This window comes from Petromyzon marinus, chromosome 2, assembly GCF_048934315.1.
Source record: "Petromyzon marinus isolate PM22_M1 ecotype Great Lakes invasive population chromosome 2, UKy_Petmar_22M1.pri1.0, whole genome shotgun sequence".
NCBI lineage: Eukaryota > Metazoa > Chordata > Hyperoartia > Petromyzontiformes > Petromyzontidae > Petromyzon > Petromyzon marinus.
The window spans coordinates 20,540,850-20,567,536 of NC_133668.1; the positions used below are offsets into that span (position 1 = coordinate 20,540,850).

At 43.3% G+C, this 26,687-nt stretch overlaps 2 protein-coding genes across 3 annotated transcripts in view; one reads left to right on the forward strand and one right to left on the reverse strand.

The window, feature by feature from the left end:
• Nucleotides 1-6,401, forward strand: part of LOC116945258 (cartilage-associated protein) — a 22,267-nt gene extending 15,866 nt beyond the window's left edge. The window contains exon 7 of one of the 2 annotated variants that reach the window (XM_032959624.2): nt 2,389-6,401. In XM_032959624.2, coding sequence (XP_032815515.2) covers nt 2,389-2,562 — 174 coding nt within the window. In that variant the 3' untranslated portion in view covers nt 2,563-6,401. Of the gene's footprint in view, nt 1-31 lie in introns of both variants that reach the window. The other variant, XM_032959631.2, reaches the window with a different exon arrangement.
• Nucleotides 5,619-25,638, reverse strand: SUSD5 (sushi domain containing 5). The gene is made up of 5 exons (XM_032959596.2): nt 25,473-25,638; nt 23,360-23,528; nt 21,358-21,512; nt 19,259-19,459; nt 5,619-15,052 (listed from the first exon to the last, which is right to left on the reverse strand). The coding sequence occupies exons 1-5, from the start codon at nt 25,549-25,551 to the stop codon at nt 13,890-13,892; spliced, it is 1,767 nt and encodes a 588-aa protein (XP_032815487.2). The 5' UTR covers nt 25,552-25,638; the 3' UTR covers nt 5,619-13,889.
• Between the last annotated feature and the right edge of the window lie 1,049 nt (nt 25,639-26,687).

The window sequence follows — 26,687 nt, forward strand, 5'->3', positions numbered from 1 at the left end:
CTGCTTGTGCTGTCCAATCTTTTGCATTCAGGCAGAAGTGGTGGAATATATTGACGATGTTCCAGTGGCAGGGCAGGGCAGCTAATCTTTGTGACAGAAAAAAAATCCTCAACTCCTTCCCAGTATAACTGCAAATACTTGTGTCCAGGGCACACCATGCAATGATGTCACCTTTCACTCTAACTGCTTTCGCTTATTGCTTTTTCAACAAAAAAAATTATCAACTGCTTCTATACATAAACACAAACTTTTGACTGTTACAGCCCATTCCATATTAAAGCCGCAAGGCACGTCTTTGTATTTCGAAGCATAATGGTTGTTTTATCTGAAATATCATTCCAAAGTTCTTTGTCAAGTGGATGGCTTTTGTAAGGTGTGTAATCTTACATTTTTGTTTTCAAAGCACATTTTTTTTATAGGTCATTATGAATGTTGGCTGTAATTTTTTAAGACGTGAAAGTTTTTTTAAATGTAAAGTTATATTCATGTGCGTGCCCAACGAACCTTTACCGTAGGATTAAGTGTTATTGCTGAAATTACTTATTGAAATGATTAACACAGGTATTGGTATTTACACTAATGGCTATGTTCATAATCATGATATGGAAATATAGAAATATTTTTAGATGGATTTTTTTACAAAATGAATTAAATAATATCTCATAATACTTTCGAGTTAAGGAAATAAATAACGACACTAATCTATAGCATTAAGATTGAACAGTTTATATAGAGGCCCACATATCAATAGGTAAAGATTTTCTGTAATAAGAAAAGGCGCAGGCTTCACATAGCAATCCGGTACCACACTGTCAGTGTCACTTTTCAAACAAGCAATGGAGCTGTTGCATTCATCTCTATCGAAAAACCCTGAGCCAGTGGTAACAACTCCACATTTCTATGGCAGGAGCCATTCTTTGCATAAGATGACCATATCCCGAAAGGGTAAGAAGTTGGCTCAACCACCCAAGCGATATTTGAACTTGTGATCTTGTGATTCTGTCAAGCTCTCTAACCGCAGTGCCAGCCGGTGAGATGTATGATCCATAATTAAATCTAAAGCACGTATGCAGTTGATGCATTACTTTACAGATGCCAAACAGTTGACACTTTTACCTTTTAAGTTGGTCACTTTAATATAATACCCAAACTCTGGTGGGGCTTGTGAAATAATGAAGGATTTACCCCCAAAATTTAGTACAGCCTAAATGTCACATTAATAATCACTGCCGTATAAAATAGACACATGCAAGGTTATATTTTGGAATATGCTTTTTAAGAATTGAGAAACAGAAATGTTTAGGACACTCTGCAAAAGTTATCCTTCCATAGACCTTTTAATAATATACAATTTAGTGTTAATGACAAAAAGCGGTGCGCACTTTCAGCCTACACTTCATAGCTGCTGTCCTGTCATCGTTCATGTTATCCTGTGGTATTTGTCATGTTCACTTATTTACTTTCTTCTCCGGAAGAGCTGTGTAACATAATCTCATGAAAGCTGCCTGAACGCTGCCTCATTTCGCTATTCCTACACCACGCAGCTGCCCACTCTGCAAGCACCATGTATGGAATGCACCTTTCACTTTGCGATCAGTTGTTGCCAGATCTGGTGGGGAGCAGGAGGGGAATCTCGAGGCCAATGGAATTTTTTTTTAATGTTGCTCAAATTATCTCTTCTTTTAAAAATCATATTAAAAGAGACAAGTCATGAGGCCCCAGGCCCTTTTTTAGGACATATGTTGGTTTTAAAAGTTAAAAGTTCTTGTTATTTTACTCACACATTCACCGATTCATTTATCAGTTTTGCAAATGATTTGTTAGAAGCTGAGTGACACACATTCATTTCAACATAAATATTTCTTAAAACAAGATTTCAGTTATTAAAACAACTAAATGTCAAGACTGCAGGAATTGGGAAAACAATTTGTGAAAACGGTAGATGAATAAAAAGTATCGGGCGATATTTAACAAAAATGAAGGTGAGGATAAAGCTTATTTAGAATTGCATAAAAAAACATTTTAATTCGAAAGGCAGGCTATTGTAGGTGTAGGGGAAGAGATCAATCTTGAGCCAGCACTGAAAGAGGGAGGGAGTGGTGCAGAGTAGGCAATGTAAACATTTAAGCGATGGACGTTCCGGTCCGCAGCAGTAGCAGGGGAACACAGAGTGAAAAATCTCCAAATACTACGGTTAAACGTCAGCTCTGGCAACACTGCTTACGACTTTTAAGAGCCTGTGCAGTGAGCACGTGTTTATCATCCGCCAGTGGATAAGCGACTTGCGCCAGCGTTTGCACGTTCTGTCTTCCCGCGCGTGTGTGTGTGCGCCACTTTTTTTCTGTCACAACTGATTGGGGCCCGTTTCCTCGCACTTCTGCTGCCCAGATGGAAATAGAGGATGGGGTAGCGGGGGCAGCGTCCCAAGGAGAAGACAAAGACGGTGTTTCCGACGCCGAGTTTGAGGGAGAGGGCGACTACGAAGAGGGCTTCTTTTCTGATAAGTGGTTGCAGGGCTTGCGTGAGCGGGGAGACGTGGGCCAGCGAGAGACCTACACCTGACGGACACGCACGAATGTAGTAGCATGGCCCCTCATGTCGAGTCGAGAAGGGTGCACCCTAACTGTTGTTGCAAGTGATGCTCATTGTATATCGCTGCCGAGCCCAAGATTTAGCCACCTGCCGGGAGCCATCAATCATTAGCGACACAGTCTGTACGCCACAACCATTTGTATTGAGAGCAGTTGGGGAAGGTACTGCTCTCTATTGTTGATCTTGAGACAATGGTGGAAATTCTTCATTTCCACATTCCCATGCAGTAGTCCCTCGGTTAACAGTGACATCGGTGAACGGTTTTTCGGTTAACGTTTTGCTTCCCATGGAACCCCATGGATTCGACTAACGTTAACATGTTGATGAACGGTATATTTATGCTATGCACGTGGGTGCCAATTTCGGCCAATTCGAGCGTTTGTAAGTATATATTCGATGCACAGTTATTTCGGTTAACAGTCGTTTTCGTAGAACGGATTAAAAAACGTTAACCGAGGGACTACTGGACTAGTTAATTTACCCCATAAAGACCAGGATTTAAAGTTTAAAAATTCGGAATGTGAGTCGAACACTCTAAGCCAGCACCACTGAGCAAGATAATAAACAAATGGCCAGGCTGTTGTTTGCCTTTCCAAACTTGTTGAAGCGACATGAAGCCATGTTCATTCATATGTCGGGCAGTGGCAATGAAAGGCACATTCTTGTGCTTGTGATTCAAGGTTTTACATTTACATGTTTGTTTGACTGTCCAGCTAATACATAAAAAAGATTATGCCAAAGAAAAGAATGCAGATATCACATTTTAACGGTTGTGTGCAGTTCATGTGATATATTTAGGGGGTTTTGTTCTTTCATCAAAGTAATAATATACATTTCCTTGTATGATTTTTTTTTCTTTTTGATTCCAAGTGCTGTAGAGCTTCATATGGCAAAAATGCAGGAGACTTAAAAAAACAAAATGAATGACAAAATAAGTGTTTTCGCATTTAGACTTTAAGCTGTGACCTTCAAATTACACTTTATATTCGTATACATTTATACTTACCTGGTGCTGTATTGATCAGTCATTTATTTTAGTGCCTCTGACATTTACAAATGATGACCCTGTAAGCCATATTTTTTTACGATAACTGGGCTGGCTTGTTTCCATGGATTTGTACACGTCTGGACAAGATGTGGAGTATTCTGTTTCTGTTCTCTCCACAAAAAATATCACTCAGGAATGTCCCAAAATGTTTAATCCTGGACGCGAGCACTGCCGAGATCCCTAGTTCTAAGCTGGGCGCAGTCATAACATTCTCAAGAAGAGGGACCGTATAGTCACCAACGACTGCACAAAATGAGTAATTAAATTTAGGTTTGACATAAAATTGGATTTTCCTGCTCTCAGAACATTTTGGATGATTGACATGCAACAAACATTCTCTACAGTCTAGTGCCAAGTGAGAGATACCTCTTGAGGTTACTCGAGAAATAGTTACGTGACATCTCCTAGGAACGTTCCATGACCCGACTTTACGGTCTGATGACAGTGAGAATTCCAAGCCGCATATTTCTCATTATTATGACTCTCGTGGGATACTTGGGGATGTGCATCGTGATGCAACGTCCACAAAAAGAAAGCCAGCTCAGTTTGGTTTGGTGATCATATCACTCGAAGGTGTTTTTTTTCTTCCATAACCGAATAAATTTCGTGTTTCTAGGATTGAATTTAAATGTTTTTTCATAACAGTAACTCCAACCTTATAAATAACCATTCAGAACCATTAATTCTGTATCACCACCCACAAAAAATGTGTTTAGTCTTTCAGTCAATTGGTTATTCAGACTTGTATTAACCAGCAGCACTTGTTTTAATGCGCAAACTGTGGACCTCTTTTCTCTGTCTGGGACTCGTGGGTGTAGGTAGATGGACTAAAATATCAGTTTGACACTAGGCTTTCACGATCAATTTAATCCATAATACAGGTTTTTTTTTGGGTGAGTTCACGTAAATCTAAAATCATTAAACCCACCACCTCCAGACACAGCCAATTATTAGGGTTTGTCACGTAAACAGAACATTCCAATTACTAGTACAGATCTTGACAAACCTTAATACTTGGCTGTGTCGGGTGGTGGCGGGTTTAACGACACATTTATATTTACGCGATGTAGCTAAAAAAAAAGCTGTATTATGAAGGATTAAAATATATTTGTGTGTGAATATACAGATTGAAATGTGACTTATTTTTAATGTGTGACCTGTATGCTCCAAAGCAATACTTGTTTAGGTTTTAATCCAACCTAAAGTTCGCGTTTTTATATACATGTATAATTATACAGCCATCACTGTGCGATGACAATGTGTGTAACAATGTATCTACTAATCGATTCAAATCTGTTCTTACATGCACAATGTCAATTTGTACCTGGAAATAATATACTACTAATGGTATATTTCGCCTAATTATATGGACACAATAAAAAATTACACAGGGAAATAACAGAAACAGTGCAAACAAGACGGGAGAAAAATAAAGAAAATTAAGAATGGAATCCGGATCCAGTGGCATTACGATTTCAGCAAATCACTGAAGGCGGGAATCGGCTGCATGCATAACTGTTCATGATCCTGCTCAAAACTCTTCAAGTTTTGGGTGTGTTTCATGCAATCTCACCATGTTTAAAGTATTGTGAAAACACGCAGCAACACTGACTATACAACCGTCACAACTACAGCACCATTTATTAAGCTCCTCCGTATCAGCAAACACCATTGGCGCAAATTCAGTATTTGTTCTCTGCTTTAAAATTGTTAAACAAAACACAAGCAAAAATACAAAATGAACTTCAACATATTTAACTCAGAAGTTGCTAATATTTACATTAGCAATGCCAGTTCATTGCTTTAAAAAAGTGTGTTCTTTTTTAATTGGCATGTATCCATCACATGTTTGTAAGTTCTTTAACAATGCTGGCTCATTACTTGGTCACACTGCTGTTAATTCCGATGCTTTAATGGAAATAATTGAGATTCTAGTTGTAGCTGCTGCTGCTTCAAATGAAACATTTTTTCGGACCCCGCCATCCCTGGGCAGTGATAGAGGTTTAAGCTCATGAAAGGAGACTTCTAGCTAGCGGCTGAGTTAGCATTGTCATTTGCACGCGCATTATACTTTGTGAAACGGGGTCCGTGAATTGACGTGTTCCACTTGGAATCGGCTCGTAGAACAATACCACATATTAGGCGACAGTTATACTGTAAGCATGCTGATTGGTAAGATTTAAATTTGTGTCGGAATTGAAGGTAGTTTTATTATGCGGGAAAAGAAAGTGTTAGGTTTCATGGCCAGGCTGCAAAGTTATGTATAAAATGAGAAAAGGTCAGGTTAGGGATGGCAGTCTTTCTACTTTGAAGATTGTTATTAACAGCCCAGGAAAGACTTTCACTTATATAGATGAGTTATACGCAATACTGAGAAACGTATAAATGTGTTTTAAGTCTTTTTTTTACACTGTGCCATGTCGTTTGCGCAAAATCCAGCCGTTCGGCAGCCTGCGCCTTTGTGTGCTTTGCGGTGAGTACAGGTTTGCTGTGTCCGAGCACTTGGAATCCGTGCTCCATTTTTTTTCCATTGTACTCCTTTTATTACGCCAGTGTCCTAATGCCAGATCGTATGAATAACGCGCCTGCCTTTCCTAATGATCCCAGTCCTGGTGCCTTGAGGATATTCGCTGAACGGTTTTTGCATCTGCTAATCCAGAGACTGCCTCGTGCGCTACTTTTGTGCGTGTTTCGTTATTATTTTGCATGCAAAAGAAATGTGTTTTAAGTCTTTTTTAAGTGTAATAAAATCGAGAGTGAACATGTTTGGTCATGTTGTTTTTCATGTTGAACGTCGACGGCGGTGATTTAAAAGCATAGGCCAATAGCTCAAAACTGTCACCATCAACAAACACCGTCTTATTCATCATGATCTATCCACTGCTGAATGATCACCAAAACTTCACCATTCATGGTCTTGTGATTCCACAATCTATCTCACTTCTGTACGTGACCTGATCGCATCGCTCCATATCTGTGGCGGTTGTCCTTTTGGGTGTGTTATTTCCTTTGGCTGGCAACCTGTTGCCAGTCTTGTACATCAGTTATCATCACATCTGGTGATGTATTCTGCTGAAGCCAAACTTATCTTGAGTAAATACATCTCATTTGTGCTTGTGTTCTAATTTGTGCATGCCCAGCTTTGAGGGTCAGAACGACTCAAACTCCCTCTGCGTGAATTAAACATATGGACTGCATTGACAGTAGTGTACAAGCACAAAACAATACAATTTAAAACGCACTACCTTTGTCAAAAATTACATTAATAACCAAAAATACATATTACAAGACTCACATTTCCTCTTACGTTAGGCCATTGTTTGGAACAGCCGATTATATCGTGTTTTTTTCTGTTACAAAGCGGTGTTCATCGTGGAGTATGTAAAATTGTAAATGTCCCAACATATATAGATATATTTTGGGAAACGATGCAACGTTTTTCTGCAAAGGTATCCCTTCCAAATTTCATGTACTGCATGTACTGTGATATAAGATGGTTCCTAGTCATAGGACTTTGATTCTTCATTGAGCAGCAGCAAAACAAAGTCACAGAAGGAAAATTGGAAAAACCCCAAAATTATAAATTAAAAGAATCGTGCCCCTCTCGAGAATGTCACAGTATACCCTCTGCAATTATTAGCGTGGCCCTCGCGAGGAAGTGTTCTTAATGACATGCGTTCGCCAAACCCATTCAGCGGGCTGTTATGGAAATTTAAGAGTAGTTCTATTCAAAGTAAGTTCGACTGATTTGGCAAGCACATGTCATCCACTCTCCAGTTCATTTGGCTGCACGCCTTCTAATTGGAAGCCATAATGAAAATACGGAATAAAACATGTTCATGTAAAGTTATTAATCTTCCAAATATAACGATTCTATCGACCTATGAGCTTGTTATCGACAATGCCCACTTCCAACAGAAATGTGCGCAAAACTGCTTTTTTTACGTTCGGTGTGTTTTCCTTCCCCCGCACCTCCGATTAGCACGGTTGGCTGGCTATACACCGTGCAAAAGAAGTTCAACATACAAAATGACACGAGCCTTGAGCTTGAGGTCGCCGATTTGAGATCCCAGTGCAGCAGTGGATGCAACGGGGCACGTTCCTTAAATCCCCCGCCTCTGTGCACCCAACGGTATAAATGGGAGCGCTCCGCTAAGTAAATACAGTCGGCATATTGCATGTGGTGCGGTAAAATGTGGGTACTCCCACCGCTTCTAAGACGTCTGGCCAGTGTGGAAGAGTGGGCGAAAATTATCTACAGAGAGGCTCTCCACAGCTGCCTCTCGTTGGGGCCCTTGTGCCAACAGTGTGGCCTGAGCAAGAAATTTGCGAGGGATGTACCTTGACCTTCGAATTAGAGGGCTTCACTCACAATCGGAAACTCTGTGTTTTAATGCTGATTGGGGCTGACTCAGCCCGTCATCCGTCCAGGATCGACAATATGACCACCACTTTGTTAAAAAAAAGCCCACAAAGTGTGTGCTGTGGAGCACATGTCCCCCCAAAACAAAACTGCCAATGGACATTTTCATTTTGGTAAAAAGCAATGACTTCTTTAAATACAGTGATTTCCTACATCTACAAAATCAACATTAACTAAGGTATCACTGTATAAACACGTCAAAATAAAATGCTATTATGTTTTAAACCTTTTTTTGCCGTGACAAGAGATAAATGCAAACAATGCATAACAATTCTAGATTTGAAGCTTTTGTGACTGCAAGGATCCATACTCGTTGGTTCTATTCGGTAAAGTCACGGAGGTAAACAAATAAAACAACAGAAATCACGACGTTTCGGCCACAACACAAGCGGCCTTCATCAGGTGAAGGGACCAGACTGTCTCGAGGACAGCGCTGGAGTGAACACAGCCAAGCTCAGACCGCGACCTTTAAGCTGTGTGAGAGGAATCAAGGTGCCTTGACAAAGGAATTAGCATAAAAATTAGCATTTAATTGGCGGACTTAGCATGATGAAAGGTGAACATGTGCAGGTCGGCGGGGGGGGGGGGGATTTCTGAAAAGGGAAGAGAATGGATGCTGCGAAAGTTTGGGGTACCACTATTTGAAAAAATATACTGTACCATTGAAAATTTGTTTAATGTTTGGTTCGATTTAAAACATCTTTCCAATGGTTGCTTAATTTGAAACCATCTTCTTAGTTGAAATTGTGTCTGTGTTTGTAAATCTGAATTGCCTCGTGAACAAATCTCTGATAAAAACCCGTGGGTTTGCAAAGAACCTTGGTATCAGAGAAAATTATATCGTGATCACCCACAGCGTTGTAACAGTAATCAGCTACGGCAGAAGAATTCGTTCTGCCGTGTTTCAAATCTGATTTGTGCTCGCGAATTCGGTCAGAGACATGTCGCTTCGTCTCCCCGATATAGCAATCACCGCAGGTACAACTCAATTTGTAAACCCCGGGGTACTCTAAGTCAGGAATGACATCCTTCCTTTTTCAAGGCACCTTGATTCCTCTCACACAGCTTAAAGGTCGCGGTCTGAGCTTAGCTGTGTTCACTCCAGCGCTGTCCTCGAGACAGTCTGGTCCCTTCACCTGATGAAGGCCGCTTGTGTTGTGGCCGAAACGTCGTGATTTTTGTTGTTTTATTTTTTTACCTACGTGACTTTACCGAATAGAACCAAAGAGTATAATGCATAACAAATGCAGGATATTATTTAGACTGATATCCCTTTGCTTCTATAAGTATTATAGCTAATCTAATATTTGAAAAATAGATCACATTATGAGTTGCAAGATGGTATGATCAAGCCTACATTTAGACAACAGTTTCACCAACTATAATTATGTTACGTATTTAAGTATTAGAACATTGCCAGTGAAATATACAAATACACCATGCATAAAGCCTAACATGGAGAGTTTCTAATGCTAATGTGAAGATTTGTTAGCTATGTGACTCTTCGAAGCAGCACTACTTGTTAAAGCAACCGTTCTTTTGATTTCCGCAACATTGGGCTTAATACACATGCTGATGATTGTTCATTTTCGTCTGAATTTTTACCGAAGCGTGCAGCAAGGGCAGCTTCTCACACCATTGTCTCGTGAGTAGAGCTCTGAGTAGTGTTCTACCTCCCTGGCCATTTGCTCTTGTTTATCAGTGATGATGGCCCCTGTGCTGGATTTCAGGGGGGCAGTCCTCCTGATGTTTGGACCAAAGGCTTTCTTGATGCCTTCATACATGATACGGATATTACCAGTGTCCGAGGCGAGTTGGATTCTACTGCTCAGATTCAGCCAGTAGTTGTTGGCACAGCATCTGGCAGTCGTTTGAGCTGCACTGCGGGCAGCTTTCAGAGCACTTAATGATCCTGTACTTGGGACTTGCTTGTACTTCAGGAGCGCCATGCGCTTGGCTTGGAGGATGGGTTCCACTATAGCCAGGTGTTCCTCAAACCAGTCTGTGTTCTGCCTTGTCTGCTTGCCGAAGGTATTGATGGCTGCATTGAAGATGACGTCTCTGATGTACGCCCACTTTGTCTTCATGTTTCCATATGGTGTGTCGTGTAGTGGCTGCTCAAGGCTGTGTTGGAATGATTGAGTGAGCTCTGGGAGGGCGGTCTAGGCAGAGTTTATGCGTAGGTAGCGCTTTTGTTTGAGTGCGGTGTATCTTTTTGGGGCGTAGTCTGACCTTGGTGGATACCAGTGAGTGATCGGTATCACAGACTGCACTGTTGTAGCTGCGTGTGATGAGTACTTAATTGAGGAGGCCTCGTCAGGTGATGACGTAGTCCAGTTGGTGCCAATTAAGAGACCTTGGATGTCTCCATGACACTTTATGGCAAGGTTTTGTGAGAAAGAACGAGTTTGTGATACAGAGATTGTGGTATGAGCAGAGCTCCAGTAGTCTTTGGCCGCTGGCATTCATTTTTCCGATGCCATGATAGCCAAGGCATGCGGGCCACAAATTGTGGTCAGCGCCAACTCTTGCATTGAAGTCTCCCAACAGAAACATGTACTCAAGAGCTAGGGATTTTGCGAATAATATTGTGACGCTCTTCATAGAACTGGTCATGAATCTCTGCAGGTGAGTAGAGTGTTGGGGCGTAGACACTCAGGATGTTTACATGGCCAGACGCAGTGAGCAGTCTCATGAGCAGAATCTGCTCAGAGCCTGCAGTCGGTGGTTCTATCATGCCAAGGAGTGTGTTTTTGACGGCGAACCCAACACCGTGTTGCCTTGGTTCGTTCTGCTGTTTGCCTTGCCAGTAGAAAGTGCAGTCACTCTCTCGTAGTGAGCCACTGCCAGTGCTGCAATATCCACATGGAGTCTCGCCAGCTCCCTGTCGATAACTGCAGTATTGCAGATGTCCTCAATCTGCAATAGATCTTTGGAGAGTCCAGAACACATTGTACGTTCATTACAGCTTACAAAATGAAGGGCTGGTACCTTCTTTCCTTTTGTTTTGCTTTTGTCTGGTGCAGGTGTTGCAACCCACTCGTCTGGTGATGAACCATAAGCTCCAAGCACCCATTGGAGCAGGTGAGCCATGGCGGGAAAGAATCTTATTGGCCGGGGGCTGCCCAGCTTGAGGCGGGTGGGTGCAACCCATGGCACCCATTTTTGATGCCAATCCAAAATGAGCTTATAACCCGTGACTGCTGCCATCCGTGTTTCTTGGCCACGATGAGGTGGCCGAGGAGTGTCCTCTCCCAATTTTTGCACCTCTTGTTGGCGCAAAGCCCGGGCAGGTTACTCTGGAAATCCTGGGTTGCCCATGCATCAGGATCCCCCCCTCAGCCTTGCTGGTGAGGTCCAAAGGAGTGCCACGCACGACGTTTGGTACCAGTTTGGCTGCAGGGGCTGCCGGGAATGCGCCGCTGTGCGTCACAAAACCGCCTGAGGGGCCCCATTCCTGATTTTCTGTAGGGGGTTACTCCCTTAGCCATTGACTCTCCCGAGACACTCACAAGGCAGTGAGAAGACCGTGTAACCCTCGGAGGGGCCCTTACCAGGTATTGACAGCCGGGCCAGCTGTGCCTGGGATTCGCGAAAGGCAGGGTCGTCACGCCCTCAGGTAGTTTATAGGACCAAACCATGAAACTCTGGCATCACAAGATATGTGAATCTGGCTCAAGGCCAAGCAGGGCCAGGGGCGAGGTTAATATTTGTTGGCACAGGTGGAAAATAGGTATAATTTGTTTATAATTCTGCTGGGTGGCGCTGTCAGACCAACTGGTCTGTTTCAGTTATCAGCCATTGTTCCCTTTCATCAGATGTAAAACGTTTGGAATTCTCAATCAGGAGGAAATTACCGAGTCAACAATTTTCCACCATTCTTAAGAATCTGGGTCCATTAGTTGGAATCTAATTAGTAATCAGAACCGCATGATGCATAAAACGAGTACCACTCCGTGAGAAGTCAGCAGCGGTCATCCTCAGGAAATACTGGCCCCTGCCATAAGGGGTGCGGAATTTAAACGACAGTGTGAGGCATAACAAATTAGGTAATTAACACCCGATGTTCATGTGGGCATGGGAACGTTGAGTTTTTATTTGTCTAGCTTGTGGTCTCCCAACGCAGGCACAAATGCGGTGACAGGGAGTAATTAATTGCATGTCACGTGATAATGTAATCAGGTCAGAATATCTAAGTACTTGTTATCCTGTATTATTATTCTGCTTTCTGTATTTGACTATATTATCATTATTTACATACACATGTTGATTTATGTTTTACCTGTTTTCAGATGTAAATGTTTTCAATATTCAAGATAATAGAAAATGATTGCTCATAGTTTGAGCTAAAAGACAAAGCCAACAATAATACAGCACTGTTGTTTCGGAGATTGGTTTGAAGTTATCATGAAAGTAATCAGATAACGCAAGTAAAATTTAAGAAATATGCATGCTACTTGCATACCTATAGAACAATTAGTAGTGAAATTATTGATTACTGATTTATCAGACGAATTAAGTACTGTTGCACCACTTTGCTAAAGTAACTCGCTCACCACTCCAAAGCATAGATTCCCAAGTATAGCTTTAACAGACTTTTGGGGCAAGTGCTGTTAGCAAGCACCCAAGGGGGTGGGTGCCCAGCACCACGCCCGGCCACGTTTGTCTCCCTCGTGGCGATGTTTTACACATAGCAACCTAGGGGAGGCCCAGGACCGGTCCAGATAATCGTCACCGGTGTTGGTGGCTGTGAGCGGGAATCGACCTCGGGTCGCCGGGGTTCGTCTCGCCCTGGGTTTTCACCCATCGTTTAGGAGCGACCTCAATGGTTGGGCGACTGTCAATGTCTCTCTCTCCTTAGGTGCCTGGAAACACTGGCCTCAGCAGTGTGCATGAAAAAAACGTACACATTCGGTTTTGTGTGCCGCTTGGGAAAGGTGTGCACCCCGGCCCCTTTTGTGTTTCTGTACTGGTTGCTGGGTGTTGAAAATATAAATAAATAAAATAAAAAAATAAAATGTCATTCTGCAACCTTGATGTGAAACGTGAAGATACAAAGCATATCGGGCAGCAGAAGCGTGCATCTATTCGCATGACGTACGCATTTACGATCATGACATCACAAACTGGGTTTCCAATTAACTATGTTGTCATTGGATAGGAATTTGTTCAAAAATAAGATTTTAAAAACATTGAGTCAAGAAGAATTTCCAAAAATGTTATTCTCTTTGTATGCAGGCTCAAAACCTCCACGTCGTTTACATAGCTATTCAGAATACAGTGAATGTGTTTTAAGTCGAAATAAGTTAGACGTGAAAGAGTCCATCCAATCACGATGCTTATATACTGTATTAATTACGACTGTAAAAATGATAATGAATCGATCACAGTGGCTGTTAAAGAGTTTTGGGAAAAGTAAGTTACTCAACTTATCCAAATATAACGTTGATTTAAATAAGCGTCGTGGTTTCACCGAGTCAACAGAACCCCAGTAAGTCATGGTTTGTGAACATCAACATGGTCACAGTCCAGCGAACAGAGAATAACTCAGCTGCCATCCCCACATTCTGTGCCATGTGGTTGGTAACTACATGCACATAGTCGTCGGGCACTCCGAGCCATTAAAACATCAATTCCTATAAACATCCAGGTAATACGCCGAAGAGAACAATCAAAGCTGTGATACCACTCTGCACTCCGGACACAGGGCCGTCCCGGCAAACATGTCAACGTTGGGCCAATGTTGGCATCTGGTCGAAACCATTGGACGAACGTCGGGTCCAACGTCGGCCCAACGTTCTATGTTGACCCAGGGTTAGTGCTCGTTCACACAGTCCGCTGCATCTCCACGCTCTCGCTCTGCGCCGCCTGCCCCTTGCCGCCGTTGAGCTGACACTCGGCCGAGCGCTGCCTCTTCCGGAGGCACCACAGCCCGAGCACGACCAGAGCCACGAGTGCGCACACGGCGACCACGGCCCCTGCCGCCACCACCAGCGTGCGCTGCTGCTGCTGCTGCTGGCCCCCAAGCGCGCACAGCGGCCCCACGCAGGCCTGCGGCGGCGGCGGCGGCGGCGGCGTCGTCTGCGATGCACGGCCGCTCTCGCCCGCCTGGACGGTGCGCGCCTCGATCGCGCGCTCCGCCGAGGGCCACGGGAGCCCCTGGCCGGGCCGCCCGCTCCCCACCGGCTTCATCTTTGCCCGGCGTCCGCCCTCGCTCTCGGTGGCGAGGGCGGACGTCGTGGACCGCGTGCCGCCTTCGGGCAATGCCACCGTGCCGCCCCGCCGCGGCGCCGTTGTGCGCGGTGGTGGCGAAGGCGACAGGGAAGCCGGCGGGTTGCCGCTGCGCGCTGTGAAATCGGTCGGCGCCGGGTGGAGGTTCGCCGCATTCGTGGAGGCGATGGGGAAGCCCACGAGGTCGGAACGGAGGTCTTGCGTCGTGACGGGCATTGCGGACGAAACTTCTGCGACGTAGGGATGGGAATTAACTTGCGTTGCATTCGGTGGAGATTCGTACGTTGGGAGCACCTCCGTTCCTTTATCTCCTTCCTCGGACGTTGCAGATGGCAGTCTCTCCCCACGTAGCCAGGGGACATTTATGGGCATTTCTTCAGTCACCGTGACCCTCCTGTTCTCCCAAACCTTGGTGCTGAGACCTCGTGAGCCCGTTTTGATGCCAACACTGTTGGTAACCAACGAGAAGTCAGGAGGGCGTCTGCTTCCTTCCTCTTTCTGCTCCCCCTCCTCCTCTTGCTTATCATATTCCATATTTTCCTGCAGAAGCTCCACTAAGTGACCGTGCTCAGATTCATTGGAGGCAGCAACGAACGAGACTTCCCTTTCGGCCGCGCGTGTCTCATGCAGCGGATTGAGCGGGCCCAGTCCTTCTGCAGGAGTTGGACTCTGGGATCCATGCGTTGCCTCGAGTTGAGCAGCCCAGTCCGTGACGCCCACCTCCTCGACGTTGTAGTCAAGGTGGATGGCAACGTGTTCTGTTACGGGCAGATAAAACCGGACACACATTGGACTGTGCTGTTTTTGGCACAAGTAGTATTTTGGAAGCGTTAGTGTACAAATTGCATGAAACTGCACAGTTTGTTGTCCCATAATGCAGCCACGTGGTTTATGAATCATGAGCACATGGAGCCAAAAGGTGCGCAAGGTGCTCACCTATATTTTGACAGGGCGGTGCCTGTATGACGTAGTGCAGCAATGGATTTCAATGTTGAATGATGTAACTACAGTAAATACATCGGAATCAACGTAAGCAATTTAATGTCCAGTGTAGAAAATGCCAAAGTATTGACGCGACCTCCTAGGTCATTGCACATGGGAGATTTTTACGCCGGATCCTAATTGGTTCGCACTTTCTCCACCGGGCCAGGGAACAACAGCGCGCTGCTCTTATATAACTTTTCCTTGTCTTTCGACCACTAATTGCCAGTCTAACGCCTGTCTCAGTAACCTCACCCTCCTCCACCTTGCATGTGTGCCCCCACCATCGATAAACTTCTCTTCACAATCACTACAATGTTTTCGAGCCGAAATCTAGCCGAGCTTCCAAGCTGCTTACCTTCCCCTCACATGTAATTCTTAGCATGCTCCACATGCAACAATATACAGAAGGCAGGATGTTATTTTAAAGTTGCTTTGTTAATTTCCAGCTCTAAAGATAAAGGGCACGTATTATTACTTAGGACACGAATGCGAAGAGCAGTGTTGGGACTGAGCGCTGTCATTTTGCGCAGCAGTTGCCAAAGGCACAATGACGCATGTGACATATGTCGCATCAACGCTGTGCCCCAATGTCAGTGAAGGCCACTGATTTGTCTTTCACATTTGAGCGTGAAGCCTTGTTAAAAGAAGGCGTGGAGTAACCAACCAGGTGAAACATGCTGTGGTAGCAAATGCAACAACGCTACAATGTCCCTACGTGCTCAGGCGAAATTGGGATATATTGCCCATTTTTGCCGTAAATGTTGAAATATGAATAACGATTGAGTTTAGCATTGTCCAACTTTTTTATGGAAATCGTGGTCTGACTAAGCAATGTACTGTACTTAAAACGTTTTGTCATTTTCCATCATCTGAGCTTGGTGGTGCATGCCTGAAATCCAGCGCTTTGGTGTGTTTACATTGCCGTGGCAAGGATCAACCTTCCCATAGGAGGACCCACAAAGTCAGACTCAATTAATCAACCCCATGACCTGCATTTGAACTCGAAACTTAAACTGGACTTTACATTTTTAATTGTGAGTAGGGCTTTCCTACCCCACTCGGTCACAAATTGGAATGCTCGTTAGTTATTTGAGATTAATATGAATAAAGTAATTCTATGAGTTACTTGACAACACTGTACAGAGCGCAATTGAAATAAAATGACCAATGAATCAGCTACCGCGCCATAACAAGGACCCTCTGCTTAGATAAGTCAAGTAAAATCACGGTGGGCCCTGGCTCATGTGAGCAACTGGGGCAGCCCGAAGTCAGCATTGGAAATTCCACATTCCCATTGTGGGAACCAGCCTATCCATTGCACAACCACCGTTGTAGAAGCCTTCTAATTCAAAAGGCAATGTCCAATTGTGGCAATAAGGCTCTTTTGTACAGGAATCCTCAAAATTGGTGTTTGAAAATATCCCCAAGTGGCACTGAACCTCTTTACAATTTAATGCAGCTACTTGATGCTTTATAAATACATGGGAACATTGTTTATTCATTGAAGAGCCCACTGAATTATGTCGTTCAGCAAATGCACAATCATTTATTCGAACCAAAGCTCAGTATAGGAATCGTGCCAATGCACATCTAGTTAAAATTCTAAGAGATCTAAATGTACTATGTGCATTTGTGGTATTGCTGGATCACACACACACACTATTGCATGCATGGGATTCGATATGCACAGGGCTGAGTTGGTGAGTAAATGGTAGTACACGATGTAGGTTTATTTTCCATATTGATGTATGACTTCAGGTCTACAAAGTGGCCAGTCGATAATACAGCGAGTAGGCTGATGAGTTATCTGCACAGATTGCTATGTTTATCTGGGGTGATCAAATACATCATCATTCATATTAAGGCAGCCACATTGTGTTTCTAAATTCCATGTGGGCGTCGACTAAATAGACTCAGCTCATTCAAGTCAGCAAAATAAGTAGATTTTTTTAATGGGAAGTCAAACAATGGTCCATCGATGGATAGATTTCCCCCCACCAGAATATTGTGGAATCTGCACCTCTGGTTCATGGAAGTCAATCGTGATGAACACCACCTTTTGATGTGGATATATACACGTTGATTTTAAGTGACTACAGGATATGTACGTTGAGTTTCCCACCTACATCTTCTAGGGTTAACGCCGTCTTGGGTTGACACCAAAATAACCCCACCAACATTAATTGCAGTATTTGGTCTATACCCAGCCGTCGTAATGGAAAATTACAAGTCCTGATAAAAAAAAAACATTCGCCCTGCAGTCCATGTTAACTGCATATTCACCTCAAAATACCACTGCCATTTAGGTTTAAACGACACGGAAAAGTGTCGGTAAATATGTTTGGTGTTCTGACAAACGCTGGTATGGCATATGTTCATACATCGGCCCATTTCGATCACTTTTCCCATAAACTAGGTCATTTGGCTAAGTCAAGTGACCAGAAGCCTCCGTTGTCACACAAAAGCCCGTGAAGCTTCTCTGTGGCGTGTTTAATAAGCACGGTGTCGCTGAACCCTGAGGCCCTTATGACAGCGCTCGGGCCTGGCACTCGACTGTGAGCTGCTTCATGCTCAGCTCTAATGAATTGGTGGCTTGGAGGGTAGGTGCGAGAAGCGTCATGTGCATGCGGCTGTGACCAGCTGCCACAAAGACGTGCGCAATATTTATAATAATATTTCAAAGAAAGCTTGCACAAGTTTTCCCTTCGCTGAGACGACTTATCAGTAATTCGTGGTCTCATAAACCAATGCCATTGGATAACCTGATGTTACGGGTGGAAGATTTACAAAAAATATGGGCCACAGACTAATGTATATAAAAACATTTTTTTTAAGCAATCAATTCCATTACACGTGCAAATACAAAATCTATATATTTTTTGTCAATTTCAGCATGTGTGCCAGCTCATATAAGCATTGGGTGTGCTTTTCTCAACTGGAGACCCAGAGCTAGATATGTACAGGCCATATTTACGTGGAGACCAGTGTCTATATTAGACATCCACCGTTGACACTCAAATAATGGATACTTTTTAAAAATAATTTCTGGAGACATGATACACCGAGTCAGTCCCTGATTAGTGAATTCCTGGGTTTAAATTCACAGCCTGCTAATTGTTGTATTAAATATTCTACTTGCAGCACTGTCAGTTTATAAGTCCTTTATTCAAGAAAGCCTCAATGAATCTGTGTCCTTTTGCAGATGAGTCCTACATATGGATGTTGGGTCAATTACCTAATTATTGCAAGGATATTGGAGTATCTGGAATTAATCCCCATGCATTTGCTGAGTTAGCTACTCACTTGTCTGTACAGCAGAAGAGAGTACAAGCTGGAGGTTCCGATATGACAGATGCTTAAACAATATGAAGGATACATATTCTTGGTTCTTTCGGTAAAGTCACGTAGAAAGAACCAAGAATATGAATCCCTGCAGTCACAAAAGCTTTTAATCAAAATATGAAGGAAATATATATTTGATGAGTCAATCTACAGTGTATAGTATTGCAGTAGTGCTATTTATGGGAAATCTGAATGGAAAAACATTACATTTGTTCCTAGATGCTTCAAAGTACAGTCAGTTAGATGCTTATACAATAATTTTGTCCCGTATAAAGAATACATATTTTAAGACTCGATCTTTCCTGGATGTATTTAGGACAGTATAACTCTATTGGCATTTCAAATATGTTCATCATGTCTGTCAGCACAAATATGGCAGATCTGAGTTGAAATATTCAATATTTTAGTCTCAAAGATAGCAGCTATGGGTACAAAGATGGAGCCTATAGTTTCACATATGGTGGTTCAAAACATGGCAGAAATTGATTCAAAGGTTGTGTCTGTGGTTGCATGTACGTTGAACTTCTTTCACACCGTACGGAGCGAACCGTGCTAACCGGAGGTGGTCGTTATGGTTGCTGTAGGTGCTGTAGGTAAAGTGACAACCGTGGTTCAGGCTGTACGGCATGCATGCCTACCGGGCACGCAGGGCCGCACGGCTCCCTGCCACTGCCCGCACTGGGGATCGCACGCCAGAGAGAAGGAGCGAGCTCCTCCAGCCATGATATGGCCGTCCTGGCAGACGTAGTGCAGCTCCGCCGGCGACTTCTCCCTCTGCCCCATCTCATCCTCATCCAGACGTGCAGACGGGAATACGGGAGGGTCGCCACATGGCTGTCCTGCATACACACACAAGCACCACGGATTCATGTAGGTGGGCAGCAAGAGGGCACGTTTGTGGGGCACGCACACTGGCAGAGGCAAGCATGTGTAGCTTCAAAGATGTGCAAACTGTATAGGCAAATTGACGTTCGTGAGCACCTCTTTATGCCGGAAGAGCACACGGTAGAGTTGTGAGACAAGCACCACGCATGCCCAGACGAAGGTCATCTTAGCTCACCAACACTGACCTGGTGTTAAATCGAGTACCCCGTGTGGGTAGCTGACAGTGGTCATCCTATGGAGAGGCTGGCACCTGACATGAAAATAATAAAATTCCCACCACTGGCTCCGAGCTACCAATAGGGATTGAGAAATGTTCTATGGCACAGGATGGAGACGCTCTATTTTTGATAAATGTTAATTCAGGCACTCCTAATTAGAAAAAAATGTATTGCTAATTATGTGTATGAATTCTTCTATTCACATTGTAAATAGATTCACTTCCGGGAACCCCATATTTTCAAATGCGTTTATAATAAGCATTGCTTTGAGTGCTTTCTTATTGTTTTAAGAGGGTGGGGTGGGTGGAGACCGGAAATGGCCCTTAAATCCCAACAAAATAATCAAGTGCTGCACTATGATGATGGATAAACATTACAAATACATTCATAATTATCGGCGGCCCTGAGCCAGCGAAGGAAAGTCCACATTCCCATGGCTGGGGTGAGTCTAACCAGAGGGTGATTACAATTGGTAGTCCACAATGTCTTATTTATTGATTACACAGCGATCACAGGCCGAATGAAACATGAACCAGACCTTGAGCAGACATCCTTCAGATGATGAGTCAAGCTCTCTCACTGCAATTGCTACCCAGCCAGAGAGACAGGCGAACACATGTGTATATAGGTAGATGGGTAGGCAGATAGACAGACACATAGCTCAAGCAAATACGGACATGCCGATAGACACAGAGGTGAGTAGAAAGCTTTGTACATAAATTACGATAAACCTGCTCACAGATTTATCAAATCTTATCAGGAAGATTTCGAATCTTCTTAATACTGCAGATCAATTGCGCCACATATATGCAAGAGTAGGAATGCTATGATTATTGTTTTAACTTGGTTTCCTAAACTTAATGAGCGCAATCTGATAATTGTACTCCTAAGATGCAACAGAGGAGTCACATCGTTGTGTTTTTCTTTGCAGTGTGTTTGTTTGTGCTGTGAGTTTCCCATTAATGCAGAATGTTAAAACCAACATGCATTGCCTAATTGCTTCTTAAAACACGGAGCAGTGTTTTAATACAGCGTTCCTCAGTCATGTTCCACAAATGTAGATGCAACTCTATACATGATTCTACCACTGATACAACAATTATTTATTAAACGGTACAGTGTCCACACACTCAAATGAGTGCGCAGTAATGTTCATTTCTGTTGGCAGACCACAGCTACTGGTAGACATTCCACATTCTCATGGTGGGGATCAGTCTCTTGGCCAATCGCTCGGATTTGAACGTTTGATTTTGACCTCATGGCCTTCGTGACAGCTACTCAGCTGAAAGTTACATTAATGCAGTAGTAATAATAATAAGAGTCCCTTCCTGTATATATCCAGGAAAGGTTCACCGAGTCTAAACACCCTGTCAGGAGGGTTATTTCGAGGATGTTCGGCCAATGCCTTAATTAATTTAAAATGTGGGAGCCACGGTATCTGGAGAGAGAGAAAAAAACCACTTCATACGAGGAAACGCAGCTCAATGTAAAATCACGTGGATAGATCAGCACTCTCCTCGCCGTAATTCCACTGGCCGGCGTCGATCTCCTTGTAGCCTAGCAGAAGGAGAGTCTTGTAGAGTCAGCGACGATCTCCGTGTGTGATCCATTAACCCTGCATCCAAGTGCCATACCGGGCAGGATGAAGCAGAATGCGAGGCTGGAGGTCAGGCCCCTGGGGCGGATCGTGACTCCGGCCACTGGGCCTTGGGGTGACGGCGGTGGTGGCCGGGGAGGCAGCGGCACGTCCTCCTGTAGGTCTTCACTGCTGTTCCCGCAGCCGGCCGTCCTGCTCAGAGTGAGGGGCAGGATTCACAATAAAGGATTTTTTGGGGGTTAGATCGCATCAATTGAAATGTGTCATTAACCCACCGCCACCACCACCACCCAACACAGTCAATTAGTAAGGTTTGTCTCGTGAACAAAACGTGCCGATTAGCGATTAATTTAGCACATCGGTGTGATGGCGAGTAAACCCACAACATTTGCGCTTGAGTACGATGCTTCACTGGTAATTACAACCAGCTTCATCATGCGATTTGCCAGAATTGTGTGGTAGGTTAACGACACACATATTTATGCGATATAAGCCCAAAAACATTTATTATCAATAATATTGGTTTGCGAAAGCCTACGTGTTAAATTGAGGGGTAGGAGTTTCTTAAGGAGCAGGCGTTCAACCGTTTTGCATCGAGTCAGAGGATCTGACTTGTATTCCCATTGCGCTATCTGCATCATGTCATGAGATGAAAAAAATGTGTAGATGGAGCTCTCAGGGAGAATTGCATCACCTGTGTTAGGGAATTGCCTGCTGAAGATAATATTACAAACTATTAATGAGATCCCCCCCAAGCAACACACGCGTGTTGCTGCAATGTCCCATTTGCTCCACGAAAGAGACGTTCATCACGTGGCAGTAAATCTGAAATTTTATAATTTTCACAGCTGAAAATGTGCAAAATTCCGTGAAATGTTAAATGTATTATGTTCAGGTTGCTTTTATGGTCATGTACTTATGCCTGAGGGCCGTTCCCATTACTGGGACCAGTTTACCAGTTTGATGACAACTGGACTTTCCAACAACCCCAGAGGAATGATTGGCTGCATCGACCCATGATGTTTATTTGAACTATGTGCTGATTGATTCTTCTTGTCCATTAACCCCCCCGAAATATTAATGCCGTCCTTCTGCGTATTACTATTCTAATGTCATAAATCAGATGAATCTGTATAATTTTCTCCAATATTAAAACAAATGTAAATTTCATTTGTGGCAGATTACTTTGTTTATTGACTACGAGCATACACATATATATTGCCTCTCAAATCCCTACTCCTATTTAGAAGTCTACCACGATCGTTTTCAAAATCATTCCACTTGGGTGTGAGGTCTATCCCTGCGTGATGGAAGCTACACAAACACCAGCTTGTATGTGGATTTTTGCTCCTGTTGTGCATAAGTTTTGATGATTATCATAATTTTAACGACAAATTCACTACATGTTTCAATGTGCAACCTCCAAAAACACATTTGCAAACGTATACGGAGAGAGACTGACAGTTTTTGTGAGAACATAAATCCACTCAAAGTTATTACAGTACTTTCCAATTAAAAAAAAAACATTGTGAAAGTTAAAGCACGTAAAAATGCATTCATGAAACAAAACGGCAAAAATATATTATTGTACTGTACCTCTGTGCATCGACTAGCACGGCCAAGTATGGTAAATTAATCCTCACAAGCAATTGGAAGGCCCTCGCCCAGAAGTGGATTGACAAAAGGGATGTACATTTACATAAAATGACAGTGGTTTCCTTAAATACAAGTGAAAGCCACTTGCTTTAATACGTTGGAAAAAAAAACTGAAAGGCAACTGATTACAGTGAATAAAAAAGGTTCCAATGAACTGAATAGCAACTGATTGACTACGTTACAATGAAGTTGAACGGAAATAACTTTAAGAAGTCACAATTAAAGTTAATCGCAATTGCTTTAGCAGTTAGCTGTGACACTGAATCGCATTTGGTGGAAAAAAAGCCCGCAGTGAAATTAACTGGACATCGGTTCACGGGTTCGTTGAGGTGGAAATTAAGCGCTCTTCATGGGAAAGCGCTTCGGTCTGTGCGCTCGCTCACCTGAGGCCGCCGTCGGACAGCCATGCCGGCCGGCACTCAAGCAGGCCACACTTGGACACGAAGTTGCTCATCTCTGCCAGTGTGGAGAGGCGGCTGCCAATGGAGGCGCAAAGAGCCTCGGCGCCAGACACCTCCATCCCACCTGCCGCTTCGGCCACAACCACCCTCCCTGAGTTATTCAGATGGCAACAACAAAATTCCCCCAAATAAATTTAGAGACCGTGCAAGTCAGCAACCCAGAAGACCTATGGGTCTAAATGTGTGTTGTTGTATTTTACGATGGTGACACAGACAAGGGTCTCTTAATGTGTTCGTTATTGCCCACGGTCCGTACATACAGCCATGCAATCCACCAAAATAGATCAAAATGAACGTGAATTTTTTTCTGCACTCGGCTAAACGGGCTCCAAAGTTCGTAGATAGATCTTACCCTTAACACCATGAAACCCTGAAGCTTTTGCTTAACAGTACCAGCACTGCTGATTAGACTCAGAAAGTGAAAATGGCTCAGAATTTGCGAGCATCAATGCTGCTAGAAATATTTTTTTCAGAAGATCCATAGGTTGATGGGCTTAAATATTGTTTCGTTCACATTTTTAGGTGAATAAATCGACCTTTGCCTGTTTCAGTTATTTACTATTCTTCATACAGCAGAAATAATTATCCGAATGTACACAGGGAAGTCTGGTGTTTTGACCACAAACCAATACCGAACAGCATCTTAACCTAACGTTAGTCCTGGAAACACAATTCAAATACACCAAAGAGAAACAGAATATAGAAATGTATAAAAGAGCAGCAGAAAACAAAGCAAATCAATAAATTATTATGAAACTAGTTTGTGTTTTTGTGGAAAGGTGGCAGAATTTTTTGTACTTTTTGGATCTTTGTTCTATTAAACAACATGTCATTTTGAAATTCAAAGATAACGTTAAACAAATTTCACGTGAAAACGATACGGCTTCTTGGTGCATTATATTAGCCAGAGCCAAAGTGCTTGAATGATGAGGCTTGAGAATGACATCTCAGAAATAATTAGTAACTGAAGTCACCTCACTTTTTAAGGGATGCCTTTACTTTTGTAATTATAAAGTAGCCAAGTTGACCTCATATACCGATGTACATTATTTTATCTGGAGCCAGGTGGGGAATGAAGATGAGGCTTGAGAATCGTTGTGAGATAACATTGCGCAGATTCAGTGGGTACGCTGTCCAACTGCTCAGGCAGTGATTCTTTACTCTCGACATCAGACAGAAGACCTGTGGCACTGTGGTTCGAGTATCCAACTGACAATTGAGTCATAAGTGCAAATTACAATTGGGAATTGACTCAAGCCAACATAACTGTAGAGTCAATCGAATTTGTATCACTGTGACGAAAACAAGGGTCGTCGGATGGGGAAAATGGCCACCCCCCCCCCCCCCCCGAGGAATGTGGAATTTGCACCGTTATATCCAGACCACTAACGAAGATTAACACTGCCTCACAACTGCTTGGGCAGGGAGCCACTTTACTTTGACAATGAGGCAGCTGGTTTCACAGTGGTTTGCACGATCACAACTGAGGTAGCCACATCCACTGCTCTGTAAGAAATACAAATTCCTTTGAAATAAATTGCGTCTCACTCTGAACCCACGATCTGTAATATAATTCAAAAGTAGGCCATTTCACACCCATCATCACGTTTCCTTGCTCAAGTGAACACAAGGCAGAGTAAATTTTCATTGGAAGCCCTAAGCAAGCTGTGGATATTCCACATTTGCTTGACATAGACCACTCCCTGCTTTAGAATTCCCAGGTAGTGGTACTCCTGTTGATCCCCAGAGGGATAATGAGTCAACCACCGACTGGAATATAAACTCGAAACATTCCAAATAATTGTAGAGTACTTTACCACAGTGCCACCCGATTGGAAAAAAATAATATTGTGATCAATGTCCCATAAACCAATTTGGCCACCTGCCTGAGTCACCTAGAACTGGGAAATATCATGTGAGGTTCATCGCGTCTCAACCCGCAGCCTCAAATCACTACCGCTGCACTTAGAAAATCCCCAGTGATACTTATTGCCAAACTTTACGAATCTCAATCCCGCCATCTCCGTACACTCACCTCCATTAGCAGAGAAGGCAGCACTTAAACTGCCTAGGCAGGCCAGCCACACCAAGACGCAGCAGCATGTCCCAGCCATGTCTGCACCTCCAGCTACACAGCAGCGTGAGTGTGCGTGATGCGTACTCACTGACGGCCAGCCAGTCACCAATGCCTAGCACCGCCTTTGAACAGCCAGAATTAATGAGCCCTGCAAGGGGTGGCATGAAACTATGCCGTGGGTGGGTGGGTGGCTGCGTCTCGGTGGGTGGCTGCATTGGTGGGTGAATGGGTGGGTAAGTGGGTGGGAGTGTGAGTAGGATTCTGAAAAATTACACCAACTAGCAGCCAGTGTTGAGGAGTAACGTACGACAAGTAATTATTACTGTTTTTACCAAATAGGTGCAAATTGATCTGTAGGTATTATTCCACTCTCAGTGTACAATAAAGTTATTGGTAATTGTGTTGTGCCTTACTTTTTTCGATATGCCACTGTTATTTCAAATACAACATTTGGAAAACTGTTTGCAGCAACATTTTAGGTAAATGTGATGATGGCAGAAGCAAATAAATGCAGATCACATATAAATTACACATGTGTAGTATTGGTATAGTATTTCCAAGGTATAATCAACAAAATGTTTCACAATTATACATTTTATATATATTTTAAGTAATTAAATTATAACGCTTTTAAAGATACGAATTACCATGGTGTTCTGAAAACCTCACCACATCAATAGTCAACGGACACTTTTCAAGAGCCATCCTGCAAACACTGGCAAGAACATTTAGATAAGCAAAGTTACCCCACATAGCCTTAACAGATGCTTAGGCAAGCACTGTTAACTATTTAAACAATTTTTCATTTTAACCAGGTAAGGCCCACTGAGCTATATAGTTATTTTTCAGAAGCGACCTGGTCTCAAATAATAATAGCTCAACGAAGTGGCTCATTTTAACACGTAGGCTTTCGCGACCAATATTATTCATAATAAAGGTTTTTTGGGTTAGATCGCGTTATTTATAAATGTGTCGTAACCCTCCATCGGGCATTCTGGCGAATTGCATTCTGGCGAATTGCCCGATGGTGCTGGATGTATTTACCAGCGAAACGTCGTACTCAAACTGTAAATGTTGTGGATTCACTCTTCAACACACCGGTGGGCTAAAGTAGTTAATTATTTGTCTTTTGTCAACGTGACACTTTTTTGCTGATTGGCCGTGTCGGGTGGT